This window comes from Falco rusticolus, chromosome 7 (assembly GCF_015220075.1).
Source record: "Falco rusticolus isolate bFalRus1 chromosome 7, bFalRus1.pri, whole genome shotgun sequence".
Classification (NCBI taxonomy): domain Eukaryota; kingdom Metazoa; phylum Chordata; class Aves; order Falconiformes; family Falconidae; genus Falco; species Falco rusticolus.
In genome coordinates this window covers 207,349-227,891 of record NC_051193.1, presented here as the reverse complement: position 1 = coordinate 227,891, position 20,543 = coordinate 207,349, and the positions used below count along the sequence as shown (strand labels likewise).

General features: G+C 44.4%; 2 protein-coding genes across 6 annotated transcripts in view; both read right to left on the bottom strand.

The window, feature by feature from the left end:
* On the bottom strand, nt 1-7,781 carry SEC11A (SEC11 homolog A, signal peptidase complex subunit). 4 transcript variants are annotated; one of them, XM_037396000.1, is made up of 6 exons: nt 7,648-7,781; nt 7,416-7,525; nt 5,289-5,438; nt 1,220-1,339; nt 635-692; nt 1-474 (listed from the first exon to the last, which is right to left on the bottom strand). In XM_037396000.1, exons 1-6 carry the CDS (start codon nt 7,696-7,698, stop codon nt 424-426), a joined length of 540 nt encoding a protein of 179 aa, XP_037251897.1. In that variant the 5' UTR covers nt 7,699-7,781; the 3' UTR covers nt 1-423. The 4 variants fall into 4 exon arrangements, with proteins under 4 accessions (XP_037251897.1, XP_037251898.1, XP_037251900.1 ...); XM_037396001.1 differs by lacking the exon at nt 635-692 and having other exon boundaries at nt 187-474; nt 7,648-7,779; XM_037396003.1 differs by lacking the exons at nt 1-474; nt 635-692 and adding an exon at nt 1,806-1,978 and having other exon boundaries at nt 1,226-1,339; nt 7,648-7,779.
* Nucleotides 7,782-7,865: 84 nt separating this feature from the next.
* Nucleotides 7,866-20,543, bottom strand: part of ZNF592 (zinc finger protein 592) — a 38,412-nt gene continuing 25,734 nt past the window's right edge. Inside the window, exons 6-10 of one of the 2 annotated variants that reach the window (XM_037395997.1) lie at nt 19,755-19,911; nt 16,590-16,868; nt 15,079-15,191; nt 11,207-11,342; nt 7,866-9,856 (exon numbers count right to left, since the gene is read on the bottom strand). In XM_037395997.1, coding sequence (XP_037251894.1) covers nt 9,359-9,856; nt 11,207-11,342; nt 15,079-15,191; nt 16,590-16,868; nt 19,755-19,911 — 1,183 coding nt within the window. In that variant the 3' untranslated portion in view covers nt 7,866-9,358. Of the gene's footprint in view, nt 9,857-11,206; nt 11,343-15,078; nt 15,192-16,589; nt 16,869-19,754; nt 19,912-20,543 lie in introns of those variants that run through there. The other variant, XM_037395999.1, reaches the window with a different exon arrangement.

Here is a 20,543-nt window from a genome sequence, read left to right as displayed (position 1 = left end):
TAGGAAAGACGCAAAATCTTTATTCCAATTCTGAATTAGAAAAAACATCACCTCCAGAGCTCACCATTTGACAGTTCAGTCAGCAGGGAGAGGTCACGCTTGCCCAGCAGAGGCACAGACTTAGAGGACCCAGTCCTGTAGGCACTTCAAGAGGAAGCTCAGCTTCAAAGTACAAACACTGAACAGTTTGGCTTAAATTTTTAATATAAAAACTCACTAAAAATGCTAAAATGTGACAAACCATTGGAAATACTGTGACAAACATTTGCCCTTATGCAGTAAAAAACAAAACAAACCCAAACTGGCAAGAAGCTTTGAAATGCATGTTTTCTTCTTCCTCCTGGCACACTGGACCACCATCTACTTAAAACGTTCATCCAAAAAAATCCATGGCACCTTCACCTCATACTTCAGTGCAAGAAGCTACTCTCGATGGACCAGCACAAACAAACCCAGTAAAAAGAGGACTGCATACTGTAAGAGAAAGAAGAGAAGACACAAGAGTCCACATTCACATCCAAAGATGCAGTAAGAGCAGCAAACAAAGGGCAAATGGTTCTGCCTGTGTGAATAAAGTTCTCGTGAAGTATTTTAGCTGGGGCAGGAGAAGCAGGCAGAAAATGAAAGCTCTTACCTTAAATTTTGGGTAATCATTCATTAAGATAGTCACTATTCCAATATAGGGCACAAATCTACAAGAATAAAGTTTTTATTAAAACAAACACTATTCAAGGTTGCATACAGGAGAAGCACTGCCCTGGTACTTGTACAAAGGAAAAGCCACTCCAGCACGCAGAGGGCTACAGTCAACAGGCCTGGGACTTCTTCCTCCCAAGCAGGGAAGTCATGGCAGTGGGGGCTGAGTGACAACAAACCACAGAGCGTGTTTTAGCCTCTGTCTTGTTCAGATCTCACTTGCCTGCAAAGACCGTGCCTTGCAGAATAATTTTGATGAAAATTCTGATCACGCCTGAGTGTGCACTACCTTTGCACCGGTGTCCATCCAGCATCAAAATCTCAGGATGTAGCTCACAGCACGACGCCTTCGCTTAAGCCAAACTAAGGACTGGACTACCTTTGGTTTTTAACTCTCCATGGTACCTTTTGAAATGCTTTCAGGCAGGTCACAAAAACCCAGTAGGGAGAGTTTGAGAGGGATTGACAGATGGCACTGGGGAATGGCAGTGTAAAAAGTCACATCTTTTTCAACTTTACTTACCCTCTTGCTCGTCCTACTACGTCCTTTTTCTCCAACCAGTGCTGCCCTCGTTTGTACAGCCCTCTATCATCAACGGCATTATTGTCTCCCTTTGTCAAAAATTTGATGTCACCATTTTGCCTAGCAAAGACAAGACAGCCAGGTAAATCAGAGAAAAAGAACTTAATAAAAGCTGCTCTAGAACAAGCATGTAGACTAACACCAAGATATTAGAAGCAATAGTGTCCTACACATTGGAGCAGGATGAAAAAGGGAAACTGCCAAATGCAGTGGAAAGCAGACAGTTTGAAAAAAACCCTGCCAATAAAAGAATGAATTCTGCCCCCAACCAAGCTTTCCAGCAGAGTTTAAGAACAGAACCAGCAGGATGAGCCATTTCTAGTGAAGGTACAGCTATCGCCTCTTTGCTTTTGACCTCTCTCATGTTGATGCTTCTCTTGCTTCAAACACAAATGTTGGGTTCTGGGCTCTGTACTACCACCCAAAATGAGACTTTGGGGTTAAAGCAAACACTCAGTAGTGGTCAGAAGCAAGCTGAAACTTAGGAATTATTATGAAAAGGGGGACAGAACAAAACAAACAATACCATTATGATACTGCATGAACTCACGATGTGCCTACATCTTGAATGCTCTGTGCAGTTCTGAACCCCCTACATCCTTTTTTGAAATGGAGAGAAGAACTGGCAAAGGTTCAGAAATGGGTAACAAGGTCTGGAACCACTTCCATACAAGAAACAACAGACCAGGACTCTTCAGCCTGGAAAAGACAGAACTGATGGGAGATATAATGGTAGTCCAATATAAATGACACAAACAGCAACAAACTAACAGCTTTTCACTGCTTCTTCCAATATAAGACCTAGAGGGCATCAAATGAAACTCAGAGGTAACATGTTAAAACAAGCCAGAGAAGGTGCTATGCAGAACTAACAACAGTGCAAACTAAACCATGTCTCTCAGGAAGGATATTTTGGATGCCAAAAAGTTGTATCAGTTAAAAAAGTGACTGGATACTCCGTGTAACAAAGAAAGGGAGGCTATTAATAAAGAACTGTGACTTTGTGCTTGAAATTGTGATTTGCAGAAAGCAGGGCAATTATCACTACATACTCTCTCTAGTCTTTGTCTCGAGATGAATTAGCTTGCTAGAAACAGGATCCTAGAGCAGATGAACCTTTGCTTTGATGAGGAAACAGCTGCTGTTACGCTCTAGCTTTATATACCACGTTATGTGTCCTTCCTCAGTAATTTCCATTCAGCTTGCTGGCCTGCCAGCAATGCTTGCTTCTAAGCACCAGTTTGTGCTGCTACTCAGGGATCAGCCAGCCACAGTCATCTATCTCCCTGTGGCACATAACAGCAGATGCTGAGCCAGAGCATTATTTTTGCTTGATTCTGTCAGCTTACTCACAGAAATGACAGATCAAATACAACACAGGCCAAGTATGCAGAAAGCCTTCAGAGCTCGTGCTGATTGTTTTCATTATGCCTGAATACTAATGTGTGTTACTTGACAGAAGCTTAGAAGACAAAAAAAAGGGTGTCGGGGGGAAGAACAGACCTTTCTTCAAAGCACATTGTTGTTCCCACACTGTGAGCCAAACACCCTAGGACAGGGGTCTTCAAACTTTTTAACCAGGGGGCCGGCACATGGATGAAGTGGCAGGCAGTCATCTGCGGCTGCTTGGTTTCCCCCCAAACCCCCGGCGGGGGGGTCTGTAAATACTGGGGGCCAGATTGAGGACCCTGGGGGGCTGTATCTGGCCCGCAGGCCGTTGTTTGAGGACCCTTGCTCTAGGAGCTTAGAGATAACAGTCTGGAAAAAGATGAAGATACCCAAAGGTGCAGATAATGTAGTTTCAGCTCTGAAGACTGATGGCATCAGAGTGCATTATCTTTTTGAGCGGATTCAGTGCTTTATCATGAACCAGTATGAGAAACCCACAGCACAGTTGCTCTCCTGTCTGAAATGTGAACGAAAACTGGTCTGTCCTGCACCAAAACCAATAAGTAAATTTTGACCACAGGCTCAATGTTTAGTGACAAAGAATGAACTCAGTTTCGTGCTGAACAATGAAGAAAAGGCTAACAAGTAAAAAACATTTTCTTACTGAAACACTACTGATGTGAACTGGAGCCTGAGTTGCCACAAAATCGTGGAGAACAGGGTTTCTGTTTTCCTTCATTTTGACATTCCTGTCAGCTTTCACAGAGCCTTTTCACAGCTTTCATATTCAGTCCATAACTATAGGAAGTAATGGGAAACTCCAGCCATTCAGAGGGCACTCTTGAATGCCAAACTGGCACCAGAAAAGTATTCTTTAAACAGTGAGAGCAGCAACTGATATCTCAGAGTCCTGCCTTCAGAGTCCAGCTTCAGGTCACAGTACAGATTTTTCAGTTTTATCTTTCCTAACATAAAGATCAGGTCTGTCTTTGGTTGTTTTATTTAAATGAAACACAACAACACTGGACAATGGTTTACTTCACAGAATCTAGGATTGGTCCTATGATCCTGTTAGATTTAAAAAAACCAAAACAAAACAAAAAACAACCACTGGATACCTTAATACCTAGCGGTGAGATAGAGCCAGGCAAAAAAAGAAGAGTGGGTAATATCTGAAGATGAACTACCACACAGAATGCATGTGTCTGCTTCTCCTTCCTATACACTGGTTGAGAGCAGACAGAAGACCCTGACCTTTCTTGCCTTTTCAATAATCAGCCCAAACAGCAGCACGAGAGCCCAGCTGAGCCTTTAGCATGCAACAGGAGAGCAGGAAAGTGGTGTTTTGTTTAAAAGAGTTCCCAAGACATCACAAAAAGTGCACGCGCAACATTAGGCATCAAATTTACCAAGCACACTGATCTTGTTTTTAAATTAGTGGTACCAAAGAACAATACTTTGAAAACTGACACTGTTAAACGTTTAGGGTACAGAATACATGTGAACAGCAAAGAATGTGCTCTGTCTACTGGGAGAGGTGCCACACTCTCACAGCCAGGATTTCAGCCAGACTATTTATGTGCACGAAGTTTGTCGACCTTGACATTGGTCCAGACAAATGGTTTAGATGTCCCAACAGCTGTAGCTGTGGCTGTTATGAACGCTTGAGCAAAGGGACCTTCTCTATCCCATCGACCTCACTTGACTAGAGCAATCCTCAGATGCCACCATTACACAGGATTAAAGTGATTCACTTAACCTAGGAACAGATCTTCGAGTGCTAGTATAGCTCCAGTTCATTCATACTGCAGCAGGCATTTACTCAGCAGAAAGAGATGCTGGGACCCCATCCAATTATTGCCCTCTCAGAGCTGATTTGAAGAATGAGGCATTCAATTCAAGATTTAGTTTTCACTCAAGTGCCACACAGGGCTGGCTTGGATCCCCACAGACCAGCCTGGAGCAGCCACAGTTCCATCCAGCAAAATAGGAAGGCTCATGGCTGCAGAGGAAGCCTTGCTTGGAAAACCAAGCCCTATTCAGCAATCAAACCAGACTAACTGCGCTTTATTCCTTCACACACACAACCTGCTAAATGTTTAGAGAATGAACAGTATATGGAGCGTGCAGCACATACAGGCACCAAGTATAAGAATGCAAAACTTCCTACAAAGAAAAGGAACACCCTGCTTCTGCATGACAGCAGGAACTAGGACCTTATGAAGACAAGTTTTAAAATAATGCATGCTACACACAGAATGCCCCCCTTCTGTACATTCTACCTCTACAAACGAGTCACTTCACACATACAAATGCATCCATACCTACAGGAGACAACCCAGTAATATTATATAGCAGCTTGGGATGGAAATGATGGCACAGGAGACATTAAGTGACACAGGGAGCCCAGGACACTGGAACAGACACCCCACCTTGTGCGTTGTTAGGTGATCTTTACAAGTAAGCCAAGGAGGGCAGATTTTGCCTGTCTGAAACTTCAACATTACTTCCTACAGCACCTGAATATACTGACATCCCACTCATTTGTTTATCCAAGGAACTGAGGAAAAATAAATTTAGCTAAACATCTGCAGTACAATTCCCAAAATTCTTGACATACTTCTCATGAATTTTCAGGACACGATGTACTATAGGAATTTCCCTTCCTTCTATCCTAAAGACCACAATTTCTCCCACTCTGATTGGATCTTCAATTCGGTTTGTGAGGAACAGGAGATCTCCTCTGTGAAATGCAGGCTCCATGCTTCCACTGAAAAAGAGGAGCAATTAAAAATATCAGAATCAGGTTTTGGAGTTTACAGTCCTTTAAGAAAAATTTCACAAGAATCTCAATGAAGAACTCCTAAGGAAACCACCTTGGAGACCAGGCAGATGTCTAACCTCTATTATAATAAGATTTTCAATCACCATGCTACCAGCAATATTGACTTGTTGGGAGAAGAGCACTGCCAGGAGCCAGTGTTAAAAGCACACCAAACAGGAAAAGTCTTCTTCTTTCTTCTTAACAAAGTTGTTGTTATTAAGTATCTTTTTGACTTCTGAGCTCTTTATTTGATAGGGCTAAATGGCAGCACTGCAGTGGTGGGAAGCTTTTTTAATGTCATTTAATTTTATTTTTTGCAGGTAGATAGATCATCCTTACGAACCACGCACTAAAACATACAGGCTCTTGTATTCCCATCTGGAACAGACAGACAGACAGGTGTGCTAAAAATTTGTTATTGTGATTAATCACTTTGCTTAATCTCATTTCAGGCACCACTATTCAAGTTATTCTCTTCCCATCTTGTAAATGGCAATTGTTACAAACTACTTAACCTTTTCCAGTCCAAATAAATAATGCAGTACAAAACAAAATGATGAACTTTAAAGTACTGCATAAATTTGTGCTTTATCCTGAGACAGCTCAGAAGCTGCTATTGAGAACAGAAGATCACATCAGTGAAGAAGGGATGTGACCTAATGGCCCATCTTACTGGGTGGAGCAGCATGAAACGTCTCCCCTGTACTTCACGGGCCCATCAGGAGGGAGTTTAGTTAAAGGGCATGCAGTAATTAACACCAATGTAGAAACACACACAAAAGCTGACATGGCCACAGAACAGGCCCTGCGCAATATCCACACCAGCATCCAATGACTGCCCAAGGAACCTGTCCCAGGCAGCAGGAGGGTGGGAGTAGCGCTGGTGGTACCTACCGAATGGCACTTTTGTGAGGACAACATGCAACACCTAAAACATATCCAGTTACAGAGCAATAACTCTTATAGAAAGGACTACAGTTAAGGCTCCCCTTTACCTGGCCATGTTACAGCTCACTAGAAGGCCTGGAAAAAACCAAGCAGCTGCGAAAGAAGAGTTAGCGGATACTTTTAAGGATGCAATGTAACACATAATAAAGCTCACTGGGCTTTTTGGCAAGCCAGTTCCCATTCAAAAACCCCAACAACTCTTTTTCACTAACTGAATTTATTACTGGCATCTCAAAGATTTCAGCTTCCTTTTCACTAACTGAGGCTCTCCACATCCTTCAACCATTCATGTAGCAGCAACAAGAGACACGGACAGGCACAGCAGGAGGTACCAGTGCACTGTGATGTTCTGCTACCACAACTTCTACTACAGGAAGTACCATTTGCCTTGATGTGAAGGCAAGCTCTGCCATAAGCACTGCTTTTATACAGGAATGATCCCCCCCTCAAGCAACGGGTTCACCATCCCCTGCTTCAAGGCCTGCCTTTTTCAAGTCTCTCTTGCCCCCAGCACTCAGCATTTCTCCAGGTTTGGTACGGTCCAGAAATGTGCAAGTTCCGCTCTTACCGTATTTCTTTGAAGTCCTTCCTCCTCTTTCCCCTTTCTCAGGACTAACTCTCCAACATACAATCCATCCAGCTGGCAGAAGTGGAAGGGTGAGATGCTATTTCTACGCGATGCTCCCAGCCTCGCTCACCTACTTCCTCTTCCCTCGCTGTTCCTCTGCCTGACCCGAGAGCAGGAATCCTCAGAGCCTCTCGCCCGCCGGGGACGGGGCAGGATCCTCCAGCTGCCCCATCCCTCCGGAAAACTTCCTCCGGGTGGGCCCAGCGAGCCCGCACCGCCACGACAGGGCGGCGCCCGCCGCTCTCCGGCCCTGCCCAAGGCCCGCGGGGTCTCACCCCCACCCCGCAGCGCGACGGCTGTACCAGTCCCCCCGACAGCCCCCCCCTCCCCGCCGCCACGGAACTTGCCTCAGCACCACCACGATGGGGCTCTCGCTGCCCGTCACCACCATCAGCCCCTTCCAGATCATGAGGGCGGACGAGACGATCATGCCGAAGTTCAGCACCTGATAGTACAGCTGCGAGGGGAGGGGGGCGTCAGGCCCCGCGACCGGGCAGGCCTGGGCAGAGCCGGGCAGGGCGCACCCGACCCGGCCCGCCCCCCGGGGCCCGCCCCGACCCCCCCGCCCCGGCTCAGCACCTGCCGCTTGTTCATGCGCCGCACATCGTCCAGAAAGTCCAGCGACAGCATCGCCAGCCCCGACGGCGGCAGCACCACCGCCCGCCCGGCCCCGCTTCCGCTTCCAGCCCCGCTTCCGCTTCCAGCCCCGCTTCCGGTCGCGTCACCGCCGCTTGTGCCCCGCCCGGCGGCCGAGGTGCGGCGGTGGCGGCCCGAGCCAAGAACGACGCCCAGGCAGGCACCCTTGGATGCTTTTATTTGCAATACTTTGAAGTAAACATCGTAGCAAGGCACAGACGCCGCTGCGGGTTAAATAGATACGTGATGGCTCGGGAGCGCCCCCTGCTATCCTTAACTCTACGTAGGCTACCTGGTAAAACATCCCCTAGGCTAACGTACACCGTATCAAAAAATACAAAGAGTCCAAACTGTTGTATCAAAACACGTCAAGACGAGAAGGTGAGCGATCCGAATGCGATAAGATAAATAGTTCTTAAATTATTTAAACATTGTCATAGTAAACAACGAGCAGGGTTCTGGCTCAACATAATAAAAAAAAGAACAGTAAGAAGATAATTATATTACATGAAGCACATGTGTGACGGGAATGAGTGAGCAAAAAGAGTCAATATGACTGCACGGAAAGAAACGTCTCCCATGTGACAGGCCCTGCTGAGCCCTGCCAGACACCAGCCCTCGCCGCACCGCGGGATGCTGGTTCCCGCTGCTGCTAGCGTGGGCCACGCTCCCCTCCTGCCCTGGCAGCTCACAACAAGCTGGCCAGGGAGCCCCCCACAAACCAGTGCTGTCAGGAGTGCCGCCGCAGCTTCCCTCCAGGTGATGTCATGGACAGGGAATGTTTTCCCCTTCTGGGAATGGTGCCAACCTGCCCCCCAGCTCTGCCCCGAGCTCCCTGCCAGGATGAGCCACCAGGCACCGGGCCCAGCTGCACCCAGCCCTGGAACGGCTTCCAGCAGCACAACTCCACTGATGCATGGCCAACACATCCCCAAGGGGGACCAGACCCTCCTTAACGCAACACGTAGCTTTGAGCTGTGCTCACCCAAGAGGACAGGGGCTACAAAATTCTCTTTCAGGATGATTCAGGTCCAAGACATTTCATTACATTGTGTTTTGGAAAATACAGTTGTTATTTGGGCAATTAAAGAAGTATCAGCACAACTTACAGCTTGAACCCGTCCCGTGTAACACACCAGATCCCAGATCCGCCAGCATGGTCCTGACAAGTGTGTTTTGCTGAGACAGTGTTATGAGTTAAAATGAATAAAACAAAAGCAGGATGGGAAGAGAAAAAAGAAGCCATAAATAGAAGAAAGAAAGCAAGATAGGGAAGGCAAGGCTGGGGCTCCGGGCAGAGGCTGAGGCAGTGCACACTTAAAAGAAGAGAGCTCATCTTAAGGAAACTGCAGCTGCAGAAAGTGCTCCTAGATCCTCAGGAGTTGGACAAGCTCCAGCGAGGATTCTCGCCCTGCTTTCCCTTTTCATCTCTCTGGTCTGGCAGAGAGTTAGTGCTTAGGATGCAATGGCAGGGTTTGGTTTTTTGTTTGTTTTTAAATTTCCCTTACAAATAGAAGTTAACGGAAAGCAATGTCCATCCCAAAAAATCAACAGAATATTTCAAAGATTCACCCCATCCCCACCCTGTATTTTGAGTAAAAAAAACCCAACAAAGAACCCCGACCAATCAAAAGGGGTTTTTTGTTTTTAAGTCTTAAGAGACTGAATGATTGTTCTGCGAGGTGCTGTTAGGACCCTCCACGCCAGAAGTCTGACTGTGTTCACAAAGAGCTGAGTCACTTCTACACTCTCTGCATTTCAGGTTTTCTTCTACCATAGTGTTCATCTCACCATTATAGCTCTCATGTCCATTTTCACTCATCTCCCTTTGTAACTTCTGCCGTTCATCTTCTTCCTCCTCCTCCTCTTCCTCCTCCTCCTCTTCATCCTTTACTTTATGAACAATGAAGAGGTGTCTGTTCAGAGAGATGTGAGAGGTGTAGCACAAGCCGCAGAACAAGCACTGGTAGGTGGAGCTGTCTGTCTTGTGCTGAGGTATGTGTTCCTGAAACTCAGTACTGATGTCTGTCGCAAAGCCACATTTAGCACATTTCCAATGCGTTTTCAGTTTTTTGGCTGGTGGCACATCTGAACCCGCAGTGGTCTCTGCTTGACCCAGCTCATCCATTGCCATCCTCTTCAGAGATTTTGCCTTAAAAAAATAAGATTAAAGTTACTTTATTGTTCGAGCCAATGGAAGAATAAGTGCATATCTGAAGACACCCAAGGGTGAATACGCATTGGTATTTGGATACAAACTAAAGGAAGCCATCCCTAGGGACTCCTGTTGCATGGCCTTTCCTACCAGTACCCAAATGCCTCACCCCAGCATGAAGGATCTCAACTGCTGTCCTGTGACATGGGGTGGGAGATCTGGGAGGAGTTGGCTGGGCAGAAACATGATTGGGAGAGAAAATGTGAACTTGGTGTGGGAAGAAGGAGCCCACAGAGCAGGGACAGCTGAGGGTCACAGGGATGGTCCTTAGCCTAGACAATGCTTCTCAGATTTAACTCTGAACATTTTCCCCTCCACTCAGGCTTTTTTCACAGCATCTCTCATTAACCCATCCCTTCTGTCTTATAATCCCACAGTGTGCTTCTCCTCCCATGAGGATGGCTCACTTGCATATGTCCCATCATGTGATTTTGTTATCTCCTCATCCAGCAGCACTGAGCAGTCTTTGTTTAGGATACAGCTTATAGGCTTGTATTTGCAGAGCAGCTGGAGCCATGTGAAGCCACCACCCGCCACTGCTTAGCCAGGTGCCCTGGTATGTTGGCTGTGCTTGGGGGAAGCAGCCACCAGCTCATGAAAGTGAAATCTTGAGTTACCCCAGGTTTTCTTGTGGCATAAATATAAAGGGGAGTCAGTCTTGGCTGCGACCCCTCTATGCTAGGGTACAGATGAAAATAAATTGCAGTCATATGGAAAATGTATGTCTATTTTCAAAGGAAATGGAGCAAAGAAGGCCAATCAGCCAACCCTCTGCTCCAAACTGGCCCAAAATAAAATGAGTTGAACAGTTACATTTGCTGAAAAAAATGATACAGTCCTACTTAGGAGGAATGCAGTTCTCATAACAGAAGTCTTTTGTAACTAGCAGAAAAAAACAAGGGAGAAAGAGGAAAAATGTACCAGGCTGGTGAACACAGTGGCAGGGGAAAATGACAGTAATAACAAACCTAAATAAGACCTGGTTACAAAGCAGACTGAAAAACGGCCAGTAAAAGATAAAAACACAGGGCCACATGTTCCAAGGATATATTGAAAAATGCAAGATACGTTGCCCTGGTGCTGCTGCAGCTCAGCTGCACTTTCAGTTCTGATTCTGACACTGCCAGAGAGAAGCAAACTGGATGGAGTTCAGAGGAGGGGAAGGAAATGTGCCGTATGGATGAGACGGCCTGACTGCTGGCTGCAAGGCTGCAGCTCGACAAAACACCCCAAGTGAACACCTACTCGCCAGGTACATTTATTTTTCAATGAAAATATATCAGTTACTTCAGCTGTATCTCTCTCTGGAGCTTTTGCTTTGGCCATCTGGGATAAGTCTGGGTTTTTGATGCCGTGCATGAGGCTGATGTGATTCTCCAGCATGAATGGCTGAGGAAATGTCTGATTTTCATCTGTGCAGTACCTTGAGAATACAAAAAGGAAGAAAATTTATTAAAGGAAATGCCAAGCAGTTAATTTCCATCCAAACAGCTCTGTTATGTGCCACACCAATAGGTGCCATTGGAGACAGATGCTGATGAGTAATGTACTATTAAATTACCAAAATATGCAACAAATCATCATTTTAATAATAAAACATGACCCTTGAGAGAAATCTAGCACAGTTTAGAATTTTCCACAGTAAGCATGAATGGGAATGTACTAAATAAATACAGGGACTAGTGAAAATCTGGCTCACCGTGATACATGCTACACAAGTACAAGATAAATAATCAAGATGGAAAATACATGGGAGAAAAGTGACTCTCAGATGAGAGACCTCCATGCAGAGGGACCTCATGACTTGCGTAACACCAAGGAGGCCTGCAGCAGAACCCGGTTCTGCACCCAGCGTTCCCAAGCACCAGTGCAGCATCACATCCACAAGATCATGTGTATCATAACACACTTAACATGCTTATAAAACTGCTGAACTTCCATTAATTGCAATAACCCAGGAAGAAGCACTCATGTACGCATCATTTATATGTAATTATTCATGTTAAAACTTGGTAGGATTCAAGAGCTGCTAGAAAGCATGGTTGACATTTCAAAAGGAGATGTGAAGGGGATATGCCATCTGTTAAACAACCTTCACTCCTGGATGACTGAGGTCTACTGGAAATAAGTGCCAGGCCTTGCAGACACATAAACCACATCTCTGCAGCATGGTGAAGTACACAGGGGTCTCTGTTAGCAACTGGGAAACCCAAGACTGACTTTGTACTCTTTTGCTGCCTGCCAGTGTGACATGGGAAAGGTCCACCAGCTCCGTATTGACCCAAGCAATGAGGCAAGTAACACCTGACTTTTCTGAAATGCACAAATTGCAGTTGAAATGTAGGCAGCAAGGGATGAAAATCAACAGAGAGGAGATGAAGTGTCTCTGGGCAACAAAGACATCTTTTGAAAGGAGAGAAGAAGATTCCTACTGATCTTTCAGTAACTAGATGGAAATTAAACAACAGTCAGTAATGATGCGAAAATGCAGACGTGCTCATTGAATACTTCCGGTTTTTAACAGGAACTGCTTAGATGATAAATTAACATTTAATAATGATGGAATTTTTCTCCCTCATGGAAGAAAGACGAAAGGTTATTAAGTGGTATTTATCAAAAATAAATATGTTGAAAATCAAGTGTTCCAGGCAGTTTGTACTTAAAACTTGGAAACTAAGAGCAAGTTCTCACAACAATAACCAAGTAAATTATGAAAGAAAATACATAAAACATCAGAATATTGTGCAGTTTGTCCCAATTTTGAATTCTTTTCATGTAAGCAGGGAAAGATGCTTTTCTAACCTGAATTACTCCAGTGACAAGCTTGGCAGGAGGGTGTTCATGCAAGTCCTCCATCACTGGTTTCTCCCTACAGATTTAACAAGAGGTAGAGACCTAAGCAGGGCAGGGGGAAAAGGGAAATCACAGCCTCAAATGTTCAGAGTCAGAGGGAGGTCACCTAAAAGACAGCATGCAGGAGTCACAAAAATACTCAATTGCTGGATTAATGACAAATTTTACTCATGCTTCACATGGAATCCAGGAGAGGAGAATGATAGGAAGTTAAGGTGTCAAAACCCCTGAAGGGAATAACAGGTGAGACTGATGCAAACTGCCTGGTGGGAAGAAGGAAAACAGACACCATTAACCAAGGGAAAAGAAAAGGAGAAGCAGAGATGTGTTCTCTTACTGACTGAAGAAATGAGCTGAGAAGGAATTCAAAGGAATTCTAATTTGCAAATAACAGTCACTGAGGAGATTTTTAGAACAGCGCTCTGGACAAACTATAAGGGATCAAAGGGGAGACTGAACAGGAGACACTGGATCCAAAGAGCAGCCATTGGAGATGCTGGGACAAGTATTTCAAGGAAAAGGTTTCATTTGAAGAGTACTGTGATTTCAGTAAGTCTCCCACTACAATGATTAAAGAGAGCACAACCACTGTTCAATTAAGACTTCATCAACAGATTTTGAGGAGCTTGAAAATTAAACTACAAGCTTGAGAATTAAACACAACCACAATTTACTTGAATTTCTAGCTGTAAACATGGAATGATCGTGGACCCTTGAGTGAAGCTGTGGGTCCACAACTGTGTGTCATTCTGAAAGGTTACAGAAAAACTGGACTCCAGGGCCTATAAAGCCAATGCACACAGTAGGCTGGCACCCCCCAGATTATGAGGTATTCCTATACAAATCTCCTTCCCAGCTAGGCTTTATGTTCATTTCAATTCTGATACACTCCACTTTGAAAACACTTGATCCACAGTGAATAGATTTACACAAATCAGGTGCGTGTAACTCCAAAGACCAGGGGTCCTCAAACTTTTTAACCAGGGGGCCAGCACGCGGATGAAGTGGCAGGCAGTCATCTGTGGCTGCTTAGTTTCCCTTCCCCCCCAGCCCCTGGCGGGGCAGGGGCTGTGTGTGTCTGTAAATACCAGCGACCGGATTGAGGACCCTGGGGGGCCGTATCCAGCCCGCGGGCCGTAGTTTAAGGACCCCTGCCAAAGACCATCAACCACAAACTTAAAGCTGAATGAAAAATACTAGGAGCCAACGTTTCATCTTCTCCAGAGGTTCCAAGTCAGATCACAGTTACAAGAAATGGAAAGTTTAGAAGTCCTCACCGAAAAATGCGTCAGGAATGTATTCCTATCAGATGTACTCCTATCAGGCCCCAGTGGTGATGCCAATACTTTATCCATTTACTAAAAGCTACTATGGCTCACTAAGCAGTCCGAAGAAATAAAGTACATGAGGGATGTATTCTTCAAGACAGGCTTTTAGTAACTTAAGTGCAGTAAAGTGACACCACACTCTTCAGAAACACCAGCATTAAACGAAAATTTGAGTTAAATAAAAAAAAAACCTCCCAACCTACATCACTGCAAACTTTCCTTCCAACACAGATATGCATTAATTCTGTTTCAGAAGGATGTCTCAGAATGAGACAGGAAGCAAGTCTGCCCAGTCGCTTGGCGTATGACTTATTCTGCAATGGCAGATGAGAACACAGCAGTTGCAGAGGCAGTTTTGTAAACACTGGGCTTTGTCCTGAACTGAGACGGTACTTGCAGTTAAAATATGTTCACTAGCAATGATTTTCATTCACTGCTGATTTATATAGCTTGTCTTGTCTGAAGTCTCCAGATCCATTTTCCAACGTGCATCTTCCCAAGCAAATCCACCAGGCTTAATTCGGCATCACCCTGCAGCTTCTGCAGTCAGTTCTGCCTGTGTAAAGAGGTGGCAAGATCTACTGCCCTGGTTCATTAGGATTTTACACACTTTTTGTACCATTTTTTCATGGGGGAGGCACAAGAGTGATGCACGACTACAGCAACCATGAAGGAACAAAGATTGGCCCAATATTTTATTGGCTGTTCCACACAGGTGCACAATATCATTCTCATTTTGCACCTGCCAATCTCAAATCAAACTTTAACCTACATTTCCAAAGGGCACTGTGCTGTCAAAAGCAGGGACTTATTTTAGCCACCGAGTCTCTCATGTTGAACACATTCTTCTCATTCTCCCTCAGTAACTTATAGCCTCGGGTAGACAGAAGCAGACATGATCTATTACAAAGGGCTTCCAAACTTGAAGGATTAGCTTGTTGTTGAAAACAAATTTGAAAAGCAGCATTCAGTACGTACCAGCAAGTATAAACTTTCTTTGCTGTATCGTGATTATTGCGGATGTGTCTACGCAGACTGTTGGAGGCATTAAATGAGCGTTCACACTGTCGACAGGGATATCTCTTCATAGACTAGCAGAAGAACAGAAATATCTTTTAATAATAGCGAGGCAGAAGGCACTGACTGGATTCTAATATTCCCATGCTCTTCATCTGGATCTTACCTCTCAGGTGCAAAAAATCCCTCTTCCACTGAAAAAGATCACTGAGATTTTGGGGTCCCACTTAGACTCAGGCCAACAGTTGGCTAATATCAGCACCAGTCTTACAAAAACCAGGACTAGTTGAAGCACATGCCTGATTTTGTTCGTTTTATAGGAAATGCATTAGCTGCTTCTCCTGTGGGCTTATGTCACTGCAGGACCCTCTGCAGAATTAATTCAGTGGAAGGTCCCTTCTGCCCCAGAAGAAAGCAGGACCCTAGAGTGAAGTGCAAGTCCACTTACCCTTCTCTCTCCTCATAATTCAGCACAATAAAAGGACAAAATGTTAAAAAGCATCACACAGTCCTGCTTGTTACCCATGTGTGATATCCCTGTCCCCCTACGCAACTCTGCCCTGTAACTAGCCTCCTCCTTTTACTACAGTCTGTATAACCTGCATGCATTCCATTTAAAAACTTCTTAGACTTGTTTAATGAATATATGTGTACTGAACTTAAATATTTGGCAAATTTCCTACTTTTATAGAATTCAAACGGGAAAATCCAGCACTCTCACCCTGCACTCATCTCCTCTTGATACATATCAAGTGGGACAAGTTGCACTGCCCAAGTCAAGCCAGGAGGAATCAAAGACCATAATCCACATTTCCACAGCCTGTGCTCATGGGACTTGGGAAGGGTGACTCAGTATATCAAACAAGAATCCTGATGCCAAAGTACTAAGAAATCTGGCTGCACACACCATCTTGGCCTATGTTCTGTCAGCAAGCAAGGATAAGCTTGACAGAAGTAGGTCAAAGCAACATGCTTCAGCTGGATGAAACCAAAAAAATTGAGATTTAGTTCTTATAATGATAGCTCTGCACACTGCATGAATCTGTTACTCTTCCCCAGTTAGATGTAGTGATATCTACCAAACAATACATCATGTAGAGGAACTGTATGTCCTTCTGTAACGTTGAGTGTAGATAGTTTAGATTGGGCTGTTGAACCAGTAACTGGAGAAGACATGACCTTCCATCCACTTACCCTGATGAGCCAAAGAGGAAGCCAGAAGCCTGACATTAGATGCAGTGGGAGAAGGAACAGCGAAGAGGATGAGGTATGCAGGTTGTAGAGTATCAAGGACAGAAAGTGTGCTTACAACAGCCTACATAATTTTTTTTTTGTTCTGGCCCTGAGCTTACTCCTTAGTGAGCTGGCAAACAGATTCTTGGTTTCTTTTTGCTCCAAATATTAATGATTATCAGACTCTTTTGCTAAAAATATCTTATTATCTACCTGAAGTGTTTCACCTGAGTCCTTACCCTTCCATGACTTCTCTTCATGTGGGACACATAGGTTTCCCTATCGGGGATCCACTGTGAACACTCCTTGCAAGTCCAACCTGTTCTTCTCAGTCTGGACTTGGATTCGGGATTGTGTCCTTCCACCCTCATGTCCTTCCTTGGCAGAGGGGAGCGGGAAGTCCCGTTGGCTACTGATAGCTCCTTTGGTAGGGTATGAAACTGGCTCCTTGATGCCTTCTCAGATTTCTGTGGAAAGTTTGAGAGCTCCTCAGGATTTTGGGGGACTCCATGAACACCCTGGATAACAACAATAATGGAATCACCCACAACATTTATATGTAATTCATATTACACACTTTTATTTACAAATAAATAACATTCATTATTTAAATAAATAATATAAGCCCCTCACACCCTGAAACAATATGCTGATATCTTGCTCCTCCATATCCTCCCACTTTGCCTTGAAGCTGGCTGCAGTGTTTTCCCCAGCAAGAGATTTTTCCCAAGAAACATGAAGCTTCTATTTATGTTTCCTGCATGACAACAGCAGCTCCTTGGTGCTGCCTGTTTAACAGTTCGGATGACCTCTGAGAACTCTGGTTGAACAGGGAAGATGTAATAGAAGAGCAATGATAATTGTCATTATTTCAAAAGCCTAAGCTCTAAAACCACTGAGCTTTGTTAAGCTCTGAATGAAATGTTTGCTGTTATCTTGGGGGCTCCAAAGCGGCTTCATCTTTGCTCTAGGGACGGGAAGACACAACCTCTCAGTTTCTCCAACTCTGCTTTCTTCAATTCCACACAGTCTATTGCTATTTACATTTTCATGGTTCGCTTTGTTCCTGACAAATAAAAGCAAGCATAAAGCCAGAAACCAGCCCTATAAGGAATACATCTCCAGGCTCTTTGGTTGTTCAACAGGCCAAAATCCAAAGTCTCGCAAAAAGTTATTTTAACAAAGAAAACTGAACACAAGGAACATAATCCAGAAATGAAGAGCTGTGGGAAAGCAAAAGCAAGTAAAATAGCAACATACCAAAAAACCCTCAAGAAACTCCCCTAGGAACAACAACAGTTCATCCACACAAAAGGATAATTAAGAGGTTTAATTGTGCATAGTAATTAATAACGGGTAAAGTTTCAACACACAAAAACCCCAGGCCTTTGGAAGTCTTTCTGTGGGTTAGACACCAAACAAACTTCCAAACACTAGGTCTCATCCAAGAAGCCTGTGTGCTTTGCACCTGATCCAGCTGATGTCCGCAGAAGCTCTTTCATACAATGGCAGAGCAATGACAGCTGCTCCACAGCATTCCCAGTTATTTAGGGTAACATGAACAGTTCACCTTTCTCCCCATCTGGAAATTTCAAGAGTGTCTTCTGAGCAGAGTACATTATTACCCATTACTCCATTTCTCCTGTTATTACACCACTGGTGGGGGAGAAGGAGCACAGAAAAACGAACTGACTTCTCTGCAAAATCAGTAACAGGAACCAGACCTTCTAACTCCTACTCCTATGCTTTAACAACAGAAAGCCAGGGAAGATGAGAAGACACATGGTTTATTTTCCACATGGGCACACATTAGACAGCACCTCCTATGAACTTTGTATTACATAAAGGAGCAGGATCTGACAGAAAAGGAGATGGGTTAGTGCAATTACTACCCTGCCACAGCCAAAAAAGCCATCTCAAAGCCATTCAATTACCATCTCAAAGACTTGTTGATGGCCAAATACAGCTGGTTAAATGACAAAAGTTTTGTACTGGAGATGTCAGGGTGCTGGTGTACAAACTGCTGCAGGCAGTCCCTGGGGGTGGGATTTGCAAATAAGCTGCAACAAACTGTGCACCTCAGCTCAAGCCCATCTTGTCTTTTCGTCTTTTTGCATTAGGGCTGAATGCCTCTTTGAAGGTCCCAGCCTTAACCTCAACTCTATTTTCCTAGCTATAGTACAGGAAGATCAGCAATCATCAGCTTCACAGGAGGGCTTCAAATTTTAATTCATTACTGCATGCAAAGCATATCCAGATTTGCAAGTTAAAGGCATGGGGGAGAGAACAAAGTAGTAGTTTTGAACGGGTTTTGCTTTTTGGAGTGAGCTAATGAAACGTCTTGCTTTTTAAAACGTAAGTTTAAACAAAATAAAGTCACTGACTAAAAAAAAAGTCACTTTTTCTTTTCAATCGACGGGAAATTAAGACTTTGCAAACTTTTTCTTCAGAATGCCACCAAGACATCTTCTGAGAGGATTTCCCCAACAGTGTTGTATAGATGCTGTACATAGAAACATACTAAGGCAACAGAAAAATGTGGTGCTCACACATTTATGGGACGATCAGATCTGCAAGTCGTCACATGCATCCCACTAGAAACCACCACCAAATGGATAATAACCGGCTTTTCATATATATAAAAGAGCAATGAATAATAGTGCAATTATTGCAGTGGTTGCTGCAGCCATCACTGAGGGAGGGCGGGTTTAAAGCACTCTCCAGACCACCATTTCCACCAAGTTCTGGGGCTGCACACAACTATCCATTTCAGACCACCCTTTGGAGCAGCCTGAGTGGTGCCAGCATGGATGCACACAAGGCCGGGGTCCCACGGCCCAAAGGCTGGTACCTCCAGGGCAATTGCTTCTGCCTCTGTCCCTCCCCTCTTGCAATCTGGTGTGGCAAGTGGAGCAGCCAGGGAGGTGGGGCATTAAATGCCATGCAGTCGCTCTCTGAGGCAGCTGCAAAGGGGCCAAAACTCTCTAGGTGAGCACCCAGAAGAGGGAGATTCAGCTTTCACTATGTAAATAAAGTAACTGTGGGCAGAGAATACTTCTCCCTGTCTCCGAACCAAAGATAAAGCTCCCGCCCCTGTTTAATCACTTCCTTGGATTTAATATAAAATAGTTGTAAATCAAAAAGATTACCCATAGATAACAAGCCTTTGTCATAAGGTTAAATTCATATAGATGAAAGCAACTGCTTGCGTTATTACCAACTAACACAAAATGCTCCGTTGATGTTTCCAGATAATACTGTAAATCATTGTAGTCTATTTTTCCACTAATACATTACTCAAGAAACTTCCACTCCTTCAACCAATTTCCTCACACAGCTGATGTAAACTCTTGGTGAACTCAAAAAATAGAACCCCGTACCAGTAAGCTGTGAGAGTTACCTACCTTGACGTGCTGCATTAACTGCTGCTTCTGCATATAAACCAGCTGACACTGTGGGCACTTAAACACTCCCACTAACAACTTGCTGTTCTGCTGGAAATGCTCTTGGAGCATCTTCTTCTTGTTAAAGACCGTCTCGCAAGAGCATTTGTATATCACCCTGGATCAATTAAAAAAAGTAAATTCAGTTTCTCTACATTAGCTATCTTAAGAAAACAGTGGAAGAAGTTATCCCAGCAACTTCAGAATGGGATGAGTTTCTGAGGAGGGCTGTACGCTCAGTGCATTGTCAACACACACCCACGCAGACAACTGAACCATTAACTCAACTGGGAAGAACAACAAAATGCCTGAGGCACATACCACAGCTTTCTAAAAATATGTTTACTTCTATGCATATGTATAACTACCTAAGTGTGTGTGCAGATGGGAGCAAACCCAAAGTATACTAGCTAGCTACACATTACCTTCAATCCCACCTTTCCGTAGTTCCTCCCTTAAAACATGCATTTCTGGCACTAGCTCAAGCCTTGGAGGGGAAAGCTACAGATTTGAAAAAAACAGGTGGTTTCTCTCTAGTGATTTTTCAGGGCAACACTGCATAGCATTATTCTGCTCTTCCTTTCAGGTGCCAGATGCAGCCGTTGCCCTGGAGCCATCTACCAAGAGGTGCCACTGTGAGTCCTGCCAGACAAAGAGGCAACAATTAAGTTCCTTTTACAGATGTTCAGCTCTTCCCTGCCCAGATCCTCTCCTCCTACCCAGGAGACTGCATTCATACCAAGGAGAGCA